The 15684-nt window shown below is 46.9% G+C and overlaps 1 protein-coding gene across 3 annotated transcripts; it reads right to left on the bottom strand.

Annotated features, from left to right (window-relative positions):
- Positions 1 to 3646: 3646 nt before the first annotated feature.
- KLF4 (KLF transcription factor 4) lies at positions 3647 to 10392 on the bottom strand. 3 transcript variants are annotated; one of them, XM_061426422.1, is made up of 5 exons: positions 9775 to 10384; positions 9546 to 9666; positions 7889 to 8882; positions 7625 to 7789; positions 3647 to 6668 (listed from the first exon to the last, which is right to left on the bottom strand). In XM_061426422.1, the coding sequence occupies exons 1-5, from the start codon at positions 9777 to 9779 to the stop codon at positions 6493 to 6495; spliced, it is 1461 nt and encodes a 486-aa protein (XP_061282406.1). In that variant the 5' UTR covers positions 9780 to 10384; the 3' UTR covers positions 3647 to 6492. The 3 variants fall into 3 exon arrangements, with proteins under 3 accessions (XP_061282406.1, XP_061282404.1, XP_061282405.1); XM_061426420.1 differs by having other exon boundaries at positions 7625 to 8882; positions 9775 to 10392; XM_061426421.1 differs by lacking the exon at positions 3647 to 6668 and having other exon boundaries at positions 6844 to 7789; positions 9775 to 10386.
- Between the last annotated feature and the right edge of the window lie 5292 nt (positions 10393 to 15684).

Raw genomic sequence — 15684 nt, forward strand, 5'->3', positions numbered from 1 at the left:
AAAACACCCAGCAAGGAGGAGTCCTTTAAAAAGAAATGCCAGGATTTGGGGCTAAATAATCAATAAATGATTAGTTGTATTCAATGAAATCCAGTAACTACAGGTATTCAAGGGCACATAAGGAAAGCTTCCAGTGCCCTTCAGGAGCTCATGTCTGCTGGGGGAGCCAAGCCCATAAAATATTTTTTTTTAAGTTTTTATTGAAATATAGATGATTTACAATGCTGTGTTAGTTTCAGATATACAACAAATGACTCATGACTCAAATATATATATATATATATATATATATATATATATATAGTTTTTTTTCTTTTTATAGATTCTTTTCCGTTACAGGTTTTTATAAGATAGAAATAAAGAGTGATATAGAGAGGGTCTTGTTGGTTATCTATTTTATATTTAGTGGTATGTATAAAATTTTGTGACCTATAAGGAAATGATTTTAAGGAAAGATCTAGAGTGAAGGGGTGGGAGGGCTTTTTAAGAATTACCTATGAAGGATACATGAGTGCTTGTCAGGGGAATATGGGTCTTTTGAGAAGCAGCAGAGGCCAGGGTCTGCCAGCAAAGGCTCAAAGGCTGAAACATCATGCACTGAGGGGTCCAGAGTAGTTTTGCCTGGCTGGTACACTTACAGTATGATTGGACACTTAAGGAGATGAAGCTTGACAAGTAGTGGGGGGCCACAATTTAAATCTTTACCCACTAGGTCCTAGGGACATTGGGAAGGTAATGAGTAGAGAAGGGGCTTGACCAGATCTATTTGACTGGGAAAACTGTGTGCTGAGACAGACACAGGTGCTGTTCTTCCACCTCACACTAAAAGTGTAAATCATATTCGTGGCAGAGTGATCAGCTCCAAAAACTTCTGCAGGAAACTTCCCCATCTTGTCTACCTTGACAAAGGCAGTCTCATGTTAACTGGGAGACAGAAAGTCTGGGGCTTTTGACTCCTAAACAGGTTTACTGGAAGAAACGGGATGTTAGTAAATCCTTCTGAATTGGGGTGTATCCATTTTGCCTGTAGCCCTACCAGCCCGGCAGATTGAGGACAAAAGCATTAGAAGAGAAATGCTTTGAGCATGTCAGCAAGAATGAGAAACAAAAACAAAACACTAACCTATAAAGGAAACCTTGGTTTCTTCGTCCATAAAATGGGGATGAGAGAGGGAAATCCCACCCCTACCTTTTGTTCTAAGGATTTTTTGAGGTGATGGAGCATGTAAATGCTTCAGACAACTCAGACAGTTGTGCAGAAATAAGAGGTGACTATATATATCAGCAAAAGTGACCAGGATCAGAAAAGGGGTATGCTTGTCTTTACTGAAAAATTCCTTCCATGTGTCATGACAAAGAGACTCTGCTTATGGTTTTCACAAATTCACGCTTCTTGTTGGCTTTCAGCAAGTGTATCTAGAGTTCCTTCAATTTCCCCGTAAAGTGGCTTATCCATTTTAGCTTTTTTAAGAGGTCATGCAGGTAGAGTTGGACTTCCCTGGTGGCTCAGTGGTAAAGAATACACCTGCCAATGCAGGAGATGCAAGTTCAATCCCCCTGGAGAGGGAAATGGCAACCCACTCCAGTATTCTTGCCTGAGAAATCCCATGGACAGAGGAACCCAGCGGGTAACAGTCCATGAGGCTGCAAAGAGTTGGACATGATTTAGTGACTAAACAACAACAATGCAGGTAGAGGGTGTGAGTGCATTTGCTTTGTGCCTTGATAATCTGGTCACCATTTAGTAATATGTTGATCGAGTACCCGGGAATACAGATGCAAATATTATAGCTGCGACAGGTGTTGTAACCCCACTCAACCTCTCAGCCTCAGATACCTTGGACTGGACATCCTTGACTCTTCCCTATTTAATTTTAGATAATTGTCCAATCTCTACCTGCAGCTTCATCCACCCATCTATTGATCTGTCTCTCCATAAACAGCTTTTTCTCCTTTCTTTTTCTGTTTAGATGATAACATGTAACATACACGTGGAAAGGAAAAAAAAAAGATGGCACATGGCCCTCATACTTTGGAACATAATAATTATTGTGTTGTATCAATGAGAAATGTTCTAGTAGGCATACCCAAATGTCAGAGGGATTCTAGAAGTGTGAATTTATTTCCTGTCGTTGTTACTAAATTAGAATTCTATTTATTTCCTCCTTTTCCTTTAAGAACAAGTGGCGAATGACATTTGGGAGGACGCGTTGCAACATGCTGACTCATTTAGGGTGTTGAGAAGACTGAAACAATTCGAAAAAGTGATATTATAGCACAGGCATCGGGGAAAACAATTAGAAAGATGGGTTCCGGATGTTTGTGTTTCCAGAGAAGCAACTTGACTGATATTCCTACACCATGCCCTACCTCCCCCAAAACTAAGGCAGCTGCCTATGGTAGCTGAGAGGGCAGCCTGAAAGATTTTATGTGTTTATGCTAACATTTTAGCAGATGGTTTCCTTTGCATTTTGACTGTGACCAGGGCTTTGAACCCCTAGGTACTTCAGAAGGATTTAAGAATTTATTAGTTTTTTTAGGAGATGGTGAGAAATTTACTTAAAATTTATTTTTTTGGTCTAAGTTAAAGCTTTCCAAAGGGTGTCTGTTCTCAACTTGCGTTTTAGTTTCACTTAACGTGGGGGAAAATAAAGATATTATACAATCAAATGCAATCAAAAGCATTCCAATTCGAACAGTACTATCTTTGCATTTTCACGGAATATAGAACATTCCGTGATATATTCCACAGCATTCGTTATGTAGACAATTCTTGGTAGTTTTGTATGAAATATTACTGAGTGCTCTGCATGTGAACAGTGAATGAGTCTCCTAAACTTTTAAGAAGCAGAAAGTTTCAGCTTAGTGCTGTAAAAACATGTCACTATACAATAATGTGTAAAATGTGCTTAGGAAAGACGAGGAAATAAAACACATAAAAGGCTAATATATAATAATAAGTACAAGGACAAAATGATAAATACACAAAAAAGGTTTGGGTAGGTCTGGATGGCGTCTGTGTGTTTTACAAGACAGGGAGAAAGGTGAAGGTGGGGAGAAAGAGAATAAGGACCATGAATTCACTTCTGAGTGTGCGGTATTATGCTGAATGGAGCTTCAGAAGCCAGAACATATAATAGAACAGGTGGCTACATAGGCTGCTAAATTTAGATATTCCCATAGATCAAAGTACAATGGGTCCCACTAATGCTTGTTTTAATATTTTCCCTGCAGACGCTTCCATGGCTTAAAGACTGTCTCACTTCAACTTCCTCATATGTAAAAAAAAATTATATGTAAAAATTGTGACTCTCCAAATCTGAAACAACTTTGCTGATTTCTAAAAACCGGGGACAGTTTTTAAAGGAAAGGATTAATCCCCGATTGTCCTGCTTGAGATGGTGAGGTTTCCTGTTTTAACAAACCCAAACAAGATTGTAGGAGTCAAACAGGTTCTCAGATTCAAAGAATTATTTTGCTGGAAGAGGCATTTTGTTGGAAGGGAAGAGACTGAAAGTCTGTTGATGTGTAGGAAACACTATTGTTAATCCTGTGTGTGTGTGTGTGTGTGCGCGCACACACAAGTTAAAATCTAGGACATATAAAATTAAATGTCATGAGGAAAATGTAATAAGCAGGCATCTCAATTATTGGGTACTCTTTATTATACAGTGTAAACGGCTCTGTAACGCAGTAATGACAGTACACCTAGGAGCTCGGAACTGAGAGGCACTAAAGTCAATAGTTTAGCTATTCGTGCATCTTGAATACTTTTGTCCTGTTACATTTTCAAAAAATCTCACTTTAGATACCGAAGCTTTCTTCTTCAGGTTAGAAAAAGTTAATGCAGTATTTCCTCCCTTTGACATAAGAAAATTTAAACACATTTAATACGTCTTGGTATTTTATGGTGTTTCTTCTACCTGAGATGATAGGCTCTTAGTAAACAGGAAAATGGTAAAACAAGCTTTTGACAAACACTTTTCATACACAAACTACGTGCCAGAAACCTCTGTATAAGAGAGCGGTGGATTCCAAGAGCAGGAACCATAATTTAATACAAAGAAAAGGGTAACAGAATATAGACTTTCTGTTTAAATAACTTTAATTGCTCTTTTAAAAATAAAGCCTAAATAGTTGCACCTATACCCTTTTTAAAAAAGTTTCTCCATTTAAAATAGGGACTTATTTTGGAATAGCTGGAAACTAAAAAATTTAACCCAAGAAAACCAGTATTAGTATCTTGATGTTTCCCTCTGATCTTTACTCTTAATTTTGTTTCTTCTCCTTCAATGCACACATTTGAACTTACACAATTGGAATCATTGTTTATAGTCTTGTATCCTGCTTTTTCCACTTAACATACCGTGAGCATTTTTCCATGTCATTAAATATGCTTTGAATATGTTCTTGGCCACATAAAATTCCATCCTATTGATGCACCTGTTTTCTTTTAAGCTAAGACACATGCCACGTTTTCCAGCCACGCTGGACTCTTAAAAGCCAAGGAAAATACTTTGTGTTGATCCACCATGAGCCTCTTACGAATTTCTGTTTTTCATTCCATTTATAAAATGTACCCACAGTGCCAGCACACCTCTGAACACCAGCTATAATGGACAGGTAATAAGCAGTCTAAAGAAAATGCCAGTCAGCTTCTGTCCGCTTGACAATGTTAATTAGTCACCCACATCACCATTACAAATACATAATGTCAACAGGAGTCACAAATGCTCTTTTCCATTCTGTGACAGCCACAAACGAACTTCAGATTCTTGGGTATCCACCGTAAAAAAAGCTTTAAGCTTTAATAATTCAAGAAATATGCTACCAACTTACAAAAACACGGTTTAAAACGTACTCAAATTTACATTACCCTTGGTTTTGTGACTGAGTCGTTTTTGCCTATTTTGTTTCAATGGACTGAAACAATGGGGCTGGCTTATCTGAGGACTGATGAAGTTTTAAAAATTTGCTAGAAACTTTGGTTCTATCCTCTTTTGGTGCTCTAAAAGTAATATATCTGTTACACACAAAACCTAAGTGAATCCTTTAATCCTCATGAGGGCACTGTGGAACTGTTCTTGATATTGTCCGCTGTGGGGAGGTTCTTTTGTTATACAGATTGTTCTGAGCGCAAGGCCTGGCCTGGGAGAGACTTAAATTTTCATTTGATTTTAAAGACCAAACCATAAAGATCTTCAAAAATGTGAAACTGAAACATGTATGTTTAATGACTACTCTCATAGTAAACTGAGCAAGCTGAATGACTGAGCTGTTTCTACCTGAAGTTCAGTCAGGTAGGGAAACTGCTTTCCTGTATCTTTTAACGAACATTTGAAAGAGAAACCTGAACTAGCTAAGTTTAATTCTATGATCATAAATCCTCAGAGCTTTCACCCCACAACATTAGACAGTATTCATTGTAAAGCTAAGTAGTCTTTTAAAAGTCTTCTTTTAATCTGTTGAGATAAAGTCGGCTTTTTGGGGGTGCTTTTCCTGTGCCTTACCCACTGGGTTTAAACTGAAGTTTCTGTTATGTGCTTTTCCCAGGGAAAAACAACGCAAAACAAAAACAATGCTCAGATAAAATATTATAGGTTTATTTAAAACTTAATTCTCACCTTGAGTATGCAAAATACAAACTCCACAAAATGTTCATTTTTTTACTTTGTAGTTTACAAATATACAAAATAGAAGTTTGCTTAAATTTATATTACATATTTATTAAGGCAAGGAACTATATAGAAAAAAACATTTGTTCTGCTTAAGGCATACTTGGGAATAAACCATTGTACAAATTATTGCACATCTGAAACCACAGTGCATAACAGACTGTCTGCATAAAAAGATTAAAGTAAACCAGGTGTATTTACCTGACTTAGGTCATAAATGTAGATCGGAAGACAAAAATAGATTTTCCTTGTCAAAGTATGCAGCAGTTTGAGAACTTTGGCCTCATTTGGTACCTTTAGAACCAAGACTTACGAAGCACCATCGTTTAGGCTATTAAACACCATTTTCTGTACCTGAATTTCTTCCTCTTCTTCTAAGATCGTCATAATGGCTTTTAGAAGGCAAACAGAATACAAGGTGATCTTTAGGCTTATATTGCATCAAAACAATTCTCAAGGGGTTCTGGTCTTCCCTCCCCCCCAACTCTCAGATCTAATTTATACCCTGATATCCACAACTTCCAGTCACCCCCTTGGCGTTTTGTAAGTCCAGGAATATATATATTCAAGTTGGATTTAGAATTGGAATGATAGAAGATCCAGTCACAGACCCCATCTGTTTGTTTTTTTCCTTGAGTTTGTCTTTTGGTTTCCTTGTGTCTCCTGATTATCCATTCACAAGTTGACTTGTTGGGAACTTGACCATGATTGTAGTGCTTTCCAGCTGGGTTCCTCCCCTCACCGGGAAGAGAGTGTGAAAGGTAAAAAATACTGAATTCTCTTCTGGCAGTGTGGGTCACATCCACTGTTTGGGGGTTTAAAAGTGCCTCTTCATGTGTAAGGCGAGGTGGTCCGACCTCGAGAATGCCCGGTCGCACTTTTGGCACTGGAAGGGGCGGTGCCCGGTGTGTTTGCGGTAGTGCCTGGTCAGTTCATCTGAGCGGGCAAACTTCCACCCACAACCATCCCAGTCACAGTGGTAAGGTTTCTCACCTAGAAAAGGAAAATAAACTTGTTGGAAGCTATTCCTGAAGGATGAAATTTTAAGAACTTGGAGGCCAGACATCAAACCAACTCAAGTACCCCATTCCGAAAGGATCCAGGAAATGTCTTTATACCTTCTCAAGGCTGTATTACATTTCAGATCATAAACAGGAATTTTACGGGGTTTTGTTTTTTTTTTTTGCTCCTTTTTTTAAGAGAAATTAGATAATCGCAGAAAACACAAAAACCACTTAAAACTATACTTCTGTTGGACTAACGTTTTCATTCTTTTGAGCAAAGATGGGGCAGGAAACGAATTTAGAAATTATGACTGTTAGTGTGTCTCTCCTAACCCAAACCAAGCAATAATATCCTATCCCACTACAACTGGTTCTAAAAAGTGACAGGAGGCTACTACTTTTCCTGTACCAATATTATTAACGAAAGCTATACTTTAGTGACCTTCTGTGCCTACTTACACAGATTCTCTGTGGTGACAATCTTAAATCAGAATCTCAGCAAGCCTAACCATTAAGTCCTTGAGATTTGAATAAAACCTAATTGTTAGGACTAGAAAGGGGGAGGGGTGAACCCCGGGAAGGGAACAACCAATAAAAATAGTGGAGAATACAGAACTGCTTAAAAAACTTATCATGACTTTGCACAGCAAGGCATAATTTCTTGATTACAAGGGCAATACTTTGCTCAAGCTAGAAGAGGCCCACCTGCAGCCTGGAATCTCCCTGCCTTTCAAAGGCCTAACAAAACTGCACTTTCAAGCACTGATACCATCCGCCCAGCAAAAGGCTCCTGGGCAAAATAGTAGGCGCCAGTTTGCTGTTCTCTCCTGTGATCCAGGAGATGGAGGAGATAGACTGCACCCCACATCCCAAGGGAGGCCCTGAGGAGTGTTGAGGCTGGACACCAGCCGCTCCCCCCACCTCCACGGCTTCCCGTCCTCCTACCTGTGTGGGTGCGCAGGTGTGCCTTGAGATGAGAACTCTTCGTGTAGGTTTTGCCGCAGCCTGCATAATCACAAGTGTGAGTGGCCGTCCTTTTCCGGGGCCACGACCGTCTTCCCCTCTTTGGTTTGGGCTCCTCCGGCATGCAGGAACCGGGTGGCATGAGCTCTAGGGGTGAAGAAGGTGGGGTCAGCGTCATCCTGTGTGCCCCGGACGGCGGGCACACGCAGGGCTCCCCAGCCCCAGCTATGAATCCCCGGGACTGACCTTGGTAATGGAGCGGTGGGACCTGCGGCTGCATCTGGTCGGGCAGGAAGGGAGGGTAGTTGGGCCCGGGGTGGGGATGGAAGCCCGGGGGGAGCGGCAGGGCAGGATGACAGTCCCGGCTGCTCAGCAGTTCCTCGGCACCCAGGGTCGGGGTAGTCCTGCTGGGGAGCTGCCGCCCCAAGGGAAAGTCGTGAGCAGGCGGCCGGTGGCCATTGCTGAGAGGAGGTCCAGTGCCCAAGTGGGCCTCTAGGGGCCGACCGACGGTGCACGAGGAGACAGCCTCCTGCTTGATCTTGGGGCACATGCGTGGCGGCCCGCCGCTGTAGGGCGCCACCACCACCGGGTGGCTGCCGTCCGGGCTGCCTTTGCTAACACTGATGACCGACGGGCTGCCGTACTCGCTGCCAGGGGCACTCAGCGACGCCTTCAACACGAACTTGCCCATCAGCCCGCCACCTGGCGGCTGCGGCTGCTGCGGCGGAATGTACACTGGGTCCAACTCAGGCCGCAGGAGCTCGGCCACGAAGCCGCCGGAGGGGCTCACATCGTTGATGTCCGCCAGGTTGAAGGGAGCCGTCGGAGGCGGTGCAGACTCCCGGCCGTACAGGAGGCCGCCGCCCGCGCCGCCCGGCGCCGCCACGCCCGGGTCGCCCCCGGCCCGGATTGGATAGCTGAAGCTGCAGGTGGAGGGCGCACTGGCTGGACCGCTGCTCGACGGGGAGGACGAGGATGAGGCTGATGCCGACGAGGACACCGTGGCGGCCACGGACTCCTGATGGGACAGCGAGTTGGAGAGGATAAAGTCCAGGTCCAGGAGATCATTGAACTCCTCCGTCTCCCTCCGGGGCAGGAGAGCCGGGTTGCTGCTGCCGCAAGCCGCGCCGACTCCTCCACTCTCCAGGTCGGTGGCCACGGTCGCCGCCGCCAGGTCGTAGGGGCGGCCGGGAAGCACCGGGGGAAGTCGCTTCATGTGGGAGAGCTCCTCCCGCCAGCGCTGTGGGGACAGGACGCGAGAGAGACAGTCAGTGTTGTCCCTAACTGCCACTCGATGTTAGTGGTGGGCCCGCCGCGCCTACACCGCCTAGACATGGGGACCGGATGGGCAGGAAGGGCCCCGGGGTCTGTGGGTGCCAGTGCTGCAATCGTGGCCCACACCCCGGTCTGGGGAAAGGCGGTGCGTGGATACATGGAAGATGTTAGGTTGTGTCTGCCCGATTGCGTGTGAGCGAGCGCCGAGGCTCGCCAGCCTGGGTCCCTCCCCCGCCGGATCCCAGGGACGCTCCCGCCGCCCCCGGATTTGGGACACCGAGGTTCTCTTGATGCGCCCTCGCCACGGGGACGCCTACGCGCCAAGCTCACTCTGGCCCAGCCAGTGTCTGGGGACACAGACACCTCCCGCCCGGTGGCCCGCGCGCCCGCCCTGCCGCTCGCGCGCTCCGGGACGTGTGCGGACCCGGCGTGCGCCCCCGGCGGTTCCACCGCGTCGGGACCACACGCATGTACAGCTGAGCCAAGGGCGCGGAAGCCATCCCGGGTAGCCTGCGGAGGAGCCCGTGCGGGGCCACTCCTGCCCGTCGTTGACCCCAGGGCTCCGCCCGTCCCCATCCCACCCACAGAAGCCCACCGGAGGGCCCCAAAGGCCCGGGCCGACACTCACGTTATTTGTGGCACCTGCTGGACGCAGTGTCTTCTCCCTTCCCGCCGGGCCGGACGCGAACGTGGAGAAGGACGGGAGCAGCGCGTCGCTGACAGCCATGTCAGACTCGCCAGGTGGCTGCCTTCGGACCGGGTAGGGAGCAGAGGCAGAAGTCAGGGGCCACTCTCGACCGCCGCTCTGGCGCGTCCCATCCGCCCTCACCCCACCCTGCGCCCCGTGCCGCACCTACCTCATTAATGTGGGGGCCCAAAAGGTCCTCGGGAGTCCGAAGCAGTAGGGGTACCCGAACCCCAAAGCCAACGAAGAGGAAAAAAACTTAGAAACGAAGCCAAAACCCAAAACCCCAAATTGCCCGAGATCCTTCTTCTTTGGATTAAATATAAAAGGGAGATGCCTTTAAAAAAAAAAGTTCCTTTGTATACAAAAGTTCTTAGAAAAGTTGTAAACTCGTAAAAATAGACAATCAGCAAGGCGAATTAAGTAGGTCCGGTGGCCAGGCTGCGCTCTCTTCGACTCAGCAGCGTCCCCCACCGCTGTCGCGGTCGCCGCGGCTATCGCCGTGAGCGCTGGGGCTGTGGCCGGGGTGGCAGGCGGGCGGCGCCGCCAGGTGAGACTGGATGCGGTGGCGCGGATCTGCGGACTGGGCGGCGGCGCGAGGCGCGGAGTCCCGGGGGCTGCGCGGGGCGCGCGCGGCCATGGGCGCTGGCCGCGGGCGGGTGGCTGGGTGGGTGGGGGGCCAGAGGGGCGGGGAGGGGCACTTGGCGGCTCCCGGTGCCGCCGCCGCCCGCCACCGCCTCTGCTCCCCGCGCGCCCGCAGCCGCGCTCGCTCTCTCAGGCCGGGGAACTGCCGGCGGCCGCTGCGCGCTCCTTACTTATAACTTCTCCGCTCCCGCCCTCCCCCCGCCTCCTACCCGCTGCGCGCTGGGGCCCGCCGCCAGGCCCCGCCCCTCCCTTTCTTCTCCCCTCCCTCCAGCGGCCCCCCCGCGCGTTGCCATGGCAGCTAAATAAACAAACTCAGCGCACGTGGGGGCGGGGAGGAGGGAGGGGCGCAGGCGGGGCCCGGCGGGCCGTGACGCCAGCCCGGCAGCTGGCGGGCAGGAGCCGCGCTGACGCCGGCGGCGGTGGCGGCAACGGGCCGGGCGCGGGGATTTGGGTACCGGGCGCAGGTCCGGTCGCCGGGCGACCGGGACAGTCGGCGTCGCCACGGGCCGCTCCTTGAGTTCGAAGCTCGCGGCCAGGAGGGGTCGGTAGGGGAGAGGGGGATGGTAGCGCAACCCCACCCCCGCTCCTGTGCGCGCTTGCCGCGCAGTCTGCGCGCTGGAGAAGAGCGCGATTATCCGCGTGACTCATCCAGCTCGGGTCCGTCATACGCACGCAGGAGCCCTGCTCTAGTCCCCGAGCGCCAGTTCGGGCATTTGGCCTGGCCTCGCATGGTCCTTCTTGGGCTCGTCTGCCCGGGTGGGGGTTGGGAGTAGAAGGGAGGTGGGCGCCCTCAACTGCGTGGCGAGGACCCGGAGACTGAGAAAGCGGGAGGGGTGCTCTCCTTAAAGGGGCGGAAAGAGGCCGGGATGGGAAATGGAGCTACGGTTTTGATAGCTGAAGGAGCGGGGAAGGGACTGAAAGAAATTTCGCTATGTGAGGTGGGAAGAGAAGGGAGGGGCGTGAGGCGCGGGGACACCTTTCAACCGGGAATCTCAAAGCACTTTGCAAAGCACGCAACTCTCCACTTTATGGATGAGAAAACTGAGTCATAAAGAGGTGAAGTGGCGAGGTAAAGGTCAAACGGCAACTGGTTCCCTTGGCTCAGGCTCTAGAGCGGTCAAACCCACCCAAAGGGTCTCAGCTGGAAAGTGGCCCCGTGCCAGAAAGTAGAACTAAGCGATGGGACCCAGGTACTGGAAAAAGGCCCACGGAGCTCGCAGCAGGCGTCCCTGCCCACCAGGAAGAGAAGAGGAAACGGCAATCGTTATTTCAGTCTTATAACTCGGCTTCCCCACCCCCACTCCCCCTTGGTTTGTGATCAGTAATTTTCCAGCCGGGAAATGTTTTCGCCGTCATCTTCTCTGCAAACAGTGCCTTTTTTTTTTTTTTTTTTTAAAACGTGAGTGTGGTGTTCGGTATCGCTTTCTAAACGTAGGCTTGCGAGGTGTTTTGTTTGGATTCAGGCGCGCCTTGGGCTCCGCCCGCCCTCTGCACCAAGCCCCCTTGTCTGTAAAGGCGGCCGGGAGTCAGCCCAGGAGAGAAAAAGGAGATGCGGAAAGGTCGAAGCCCCAGCCCTGGGCAGTGTGCACTCACCCTCACTGAGATCCAGTTACCTCGTACTTTAAGTCACCTGTTGAGTCCTACGCTCCTGGTACCTATTAGGTTTCCTTAGAATATTTGTTATCCTTGATTTTCCTACTCCTTGCCAACCACAGAAGCATTCTTGGAATGCATCGCGCCCCGAATGAATCCACTCAGCCCTTTATGCCAAGCCCAGGAATCCCGCTCGGTTCGGAGACTTGGAAGCCCTTGCGGATCCTGCAGCCGGTCTTCGGCCAATGGCTGCCAGGGCCTGTAACCGGAGGGGAGGGCAGGTTTTCGTGGGGAAACCCCCGACCCTCCTCCCGCGGCCTGGAGAGTTTCAACCCCACCCCATAGGAGCCAGCCAGTTTATTTTAACTCTGAAAATATTGCCTTTTTCAAAAGGAGGAACCAAGAAAGAAAGATACCTGCAACCTCCTCCCCCTGTTGCTTTCGTTGTGATGGCAAACATTTCTTGGGATACTGGGGCTTGAAGATAACATGGAAAAGTTAATCCACTTTCCCGTCAAAGCCAAGATTGTTAAACTGCATTGAACTTGGATAAGTCCTTGATTGGCAACCCTCACCCTCCTGATATGTAAGTCAGGACTTCGCATTTTCTAGTTAGGGAACCAGTGCTGTGAGGAGCTTTCTGCTTTTCTCTTATTTATCTAAGGCAGTAGGCCTTCGCCTTCAACAAAAGTCACCACCACAGTGAAAAAACAATATTACACAGATGAATAGGAAAGCCACTATTATTATGTCATATAATCAAGACAAGATTCTGAAACTCAATTAAAAAAGGCAGACTTTCCTAACAGCCTTTTGGAGGCGGAAAGCCAGTGCCTCTTTGTGGCAGGCAGCTTTCTGGTTATTCCTCTGATTGCATCATAAAGGGAACTCTCTAGATTTGCTCCAGCATTTCTAAAAGAGGTAAGGAACTTCAAGTTCACAAGTCATCTCCTTTCAAGGCAGGTGCCTGGTGTGACATCAGGGTTATGACCATGCCTCTTTTCAGAACAGGTAGGTCCAGAAGAGTTAAATCCCTGGCCTATATAATTTATAAACATGAGGCTGAGTAAACGTTTGATGACTAAATTGCACTCTGAAATAATAATGGAAGACACCCTTGAAAAAAGAATTAAATACTTACTGGTGACTTTATTTCAGCAAACTGATATTACAAGTTTTGTGGTATGGAAGTTAATTATTAATGTCTTTGGAGTTATAAAATAGATTTTTTTTTTTCCTCCAGCACAAACTGCATTAGTTGGCAGAAGATGTGATGGAAACCACTAGTGTTAAGGGATTAATGTGGAGCCACAGAGGAGTGTGATAGATTGAAGAGGCTATATCAGTGTTTCAAGGGAAGGACCTGGCACCCAGAGCTGGGCACCAGAATCTGGGTGTTTGACAGCACCCTAGCTTGTATGTAAATGCCACGGGATTCAGGAAAAGCTGCTTTTTTCAGAAGGTGAAAGTAAGAGATGCTTTGAAGTACCCATTGCTTTGAAATGAAATCCCTACAGATAAATGACTGGGAAAGGGTCTTGCAACTTTCTCAGGGTGGCAAATCTTTTCCCAGCCTCTGAGTGACTCTCGTGTCCTGGTAAACTCCCGGCCTCTTTTTCACCTCAGTCTTGTGCAGAGGTTAAGAAAGTGAGCTGTAACACTAGATTTCCTGGGTTTCTGTTCTGGTTCTGCTGCTTTCTAGCTGGGCAAGCGCCTTGACCTCACTTTCCCTGTTTTTTTCTTCTACAAAATGGGTATATCAATTGTATCTACTGCTGAAAATAATAAGGATTATAAACGGGATCATCCAAGTAAGGTGTTTAGTGTAGGACTTAACACTCAACACAGGTATGTGTTTCTACCACCAGGATTCTCCAGGGCACCTTCAACTGCATGAGGACAGGAGCTGTTTTTTCATTACCATATTCCCAAGTTCTAGTACAGTGATACTGTAGTACTCTTTAAGTGTTTGTTGAACGAATAATGTACTTTTGTCAGCAGTCCATCAACAGAGAGCCTGTCTTCCCTCTAAGTCTCAACTTTATGCTCATTAATCCCCTTCATTGTAAAGAACCTTAATCCACTCAGACTCTTATCATTTTTCCCACCTTATTTCATCACTCTTCCCCAGCTTCCCAAGCTCTTATTTCCCTCAACTCATGCCTCATTTTCTTTGACCTGGGCATTCAGGCCTCTGCACAGAGTTCAGCCCTTTCTATTCCTAAATATCTCAGTCATTTTTTTCCCTACTGTCAGGGTGGGCTGCCTTGGTTCAAGCCCTCCTCATCTATCACTTTTTTTTTTTTTTTAATTTTAGAAAAAGGGTTTTTTATTCTACTCCATTGAAGTATAGTTAATTTGCAATGTATTTTGCTGTACAGCAAAGTGATTCATTTATACATATGTATACATTTTTCTTTTTTTTATTTGGCTGCATGAGGTCTTAGTTGCCTGTAGGCTCATCTCTCACTTTTAATTGTTTTTGTAAGCCTCCAAACTGCTGTCCTCTTCTTCCACCTCCTCCATAGCCTCCCTGGAGGGACTTGCCAGTCAGTCCAGCAGTTAAAACTTCGTGCTTCCATTGCAGGGGGCAGAGGTTCAATCCCTAGTCAGGGAGCTTAGATCCCACATGCCTTGCCGCCAAAAAAAAAAAAAATTCATAGTTTCTCTGGAATTAGATCTAATCCATTTTCTTCAAATCACTTCTGCCCAACCACCCTCCTTGGCCTAAAAGAGCAACACCAAACTCCTTAGCCTAAAGTAGCAAACTTATCCTGGCCCTAGACAAGCTAACAGGATCATCTCCAGAGACTGACTCCACCCTCCCTCAACTTTAACTGGATGTTCTCTCAAGTCTGAATACACAATGTGTATTTTCCTCGTTTTTCCTCTCTGAAATGCCTTGTCTCCCCTCAGGCTCTCATCTGGCTCAGACTCCCTAGTCCCTCTTAATTGTCCCTTGGTCTGTTAGTTCTTGTCTAGAGTCATCCTCTTTCCTCTGAGCTCTAATGAAGCCATGTGGCCTCTGCCATGCCATTTCCAGTGGACTGCGATGATCTGGTTACTTGTTTGTGGCTCCTGTTCTGCTGGGGCATCTTTAGGACAAATGGCCAGTGAGTGTTCTCTGTAGCATGAAGAGAGCCAGCAAAACTGCCCTGGTGAAAGGACTCATCTGGGAGCCTGCCTTGAGCCCTGCCCTTATCTTGTCAATAACTTGTCTCTGGTGGAGAGTTCACTGGCTCAGCCCTCTGCTTTCCAGTCCCTTCTCTCCCTCCACCCGCTTCTCTTCTTTGAAAAATTATATGAAGGACAGAGAAAATAAAGTCCTTCGTAGTTATGTCCTCTCAAAGCAGTTGGACAAAAAGCGAGGGAACAGCTCGGCCCAAGGCATTGTAATAAAACAAACTAGAAAACACAAAAACAAATAACCAAAAGCCAAACCAAAACCAAACAGCGCGGCCACTCTTCTGGAGCCAAATCCATTGCCTTTCAAAACCCAAACATTGGGTTTTGAAGTTTTTAGAGCAGAAAATGAATCACAGACATTTAAAAATCAATTCTCAGAAATTTAATTAAAATCATTTTCATGAACCTTTAGGTTTGATCACTTAAGCTACATTCTTAGGCCAAAAATGTGAGGCCGGGTTTAAGCTATTTAAAAAGAAATCTGCACTTAATGGGATTATCTTAAAAGACTTGAGCTATTTTGACAGCAATATGTTAAATTCAGCCTTTCAGTGTCTTCAGCTTGTTCTGATATATTAAGAGAATGCAAACAAACAAAAAACCCAAATCTCTGTTTAGGTTATTTTTAAACGCCTAAGTACAGCAAGTAATATCTTTT

Source organism: Bos javanicus, chromosome 8, assembly GCF_032452875.1.
Source record: "Bos javanicus breed banteng chromosome 8, ARS-OSU_banteng_1.0, whole genome shotgun sequence".
In the NCBI taxonomy this organism is placed as follows: domain Eukaryota; kingdom Metazoa; phylum Chordata; class Mammalia; order Artiodactyla; family Bovidae; genus Bos; species Bos javanicus.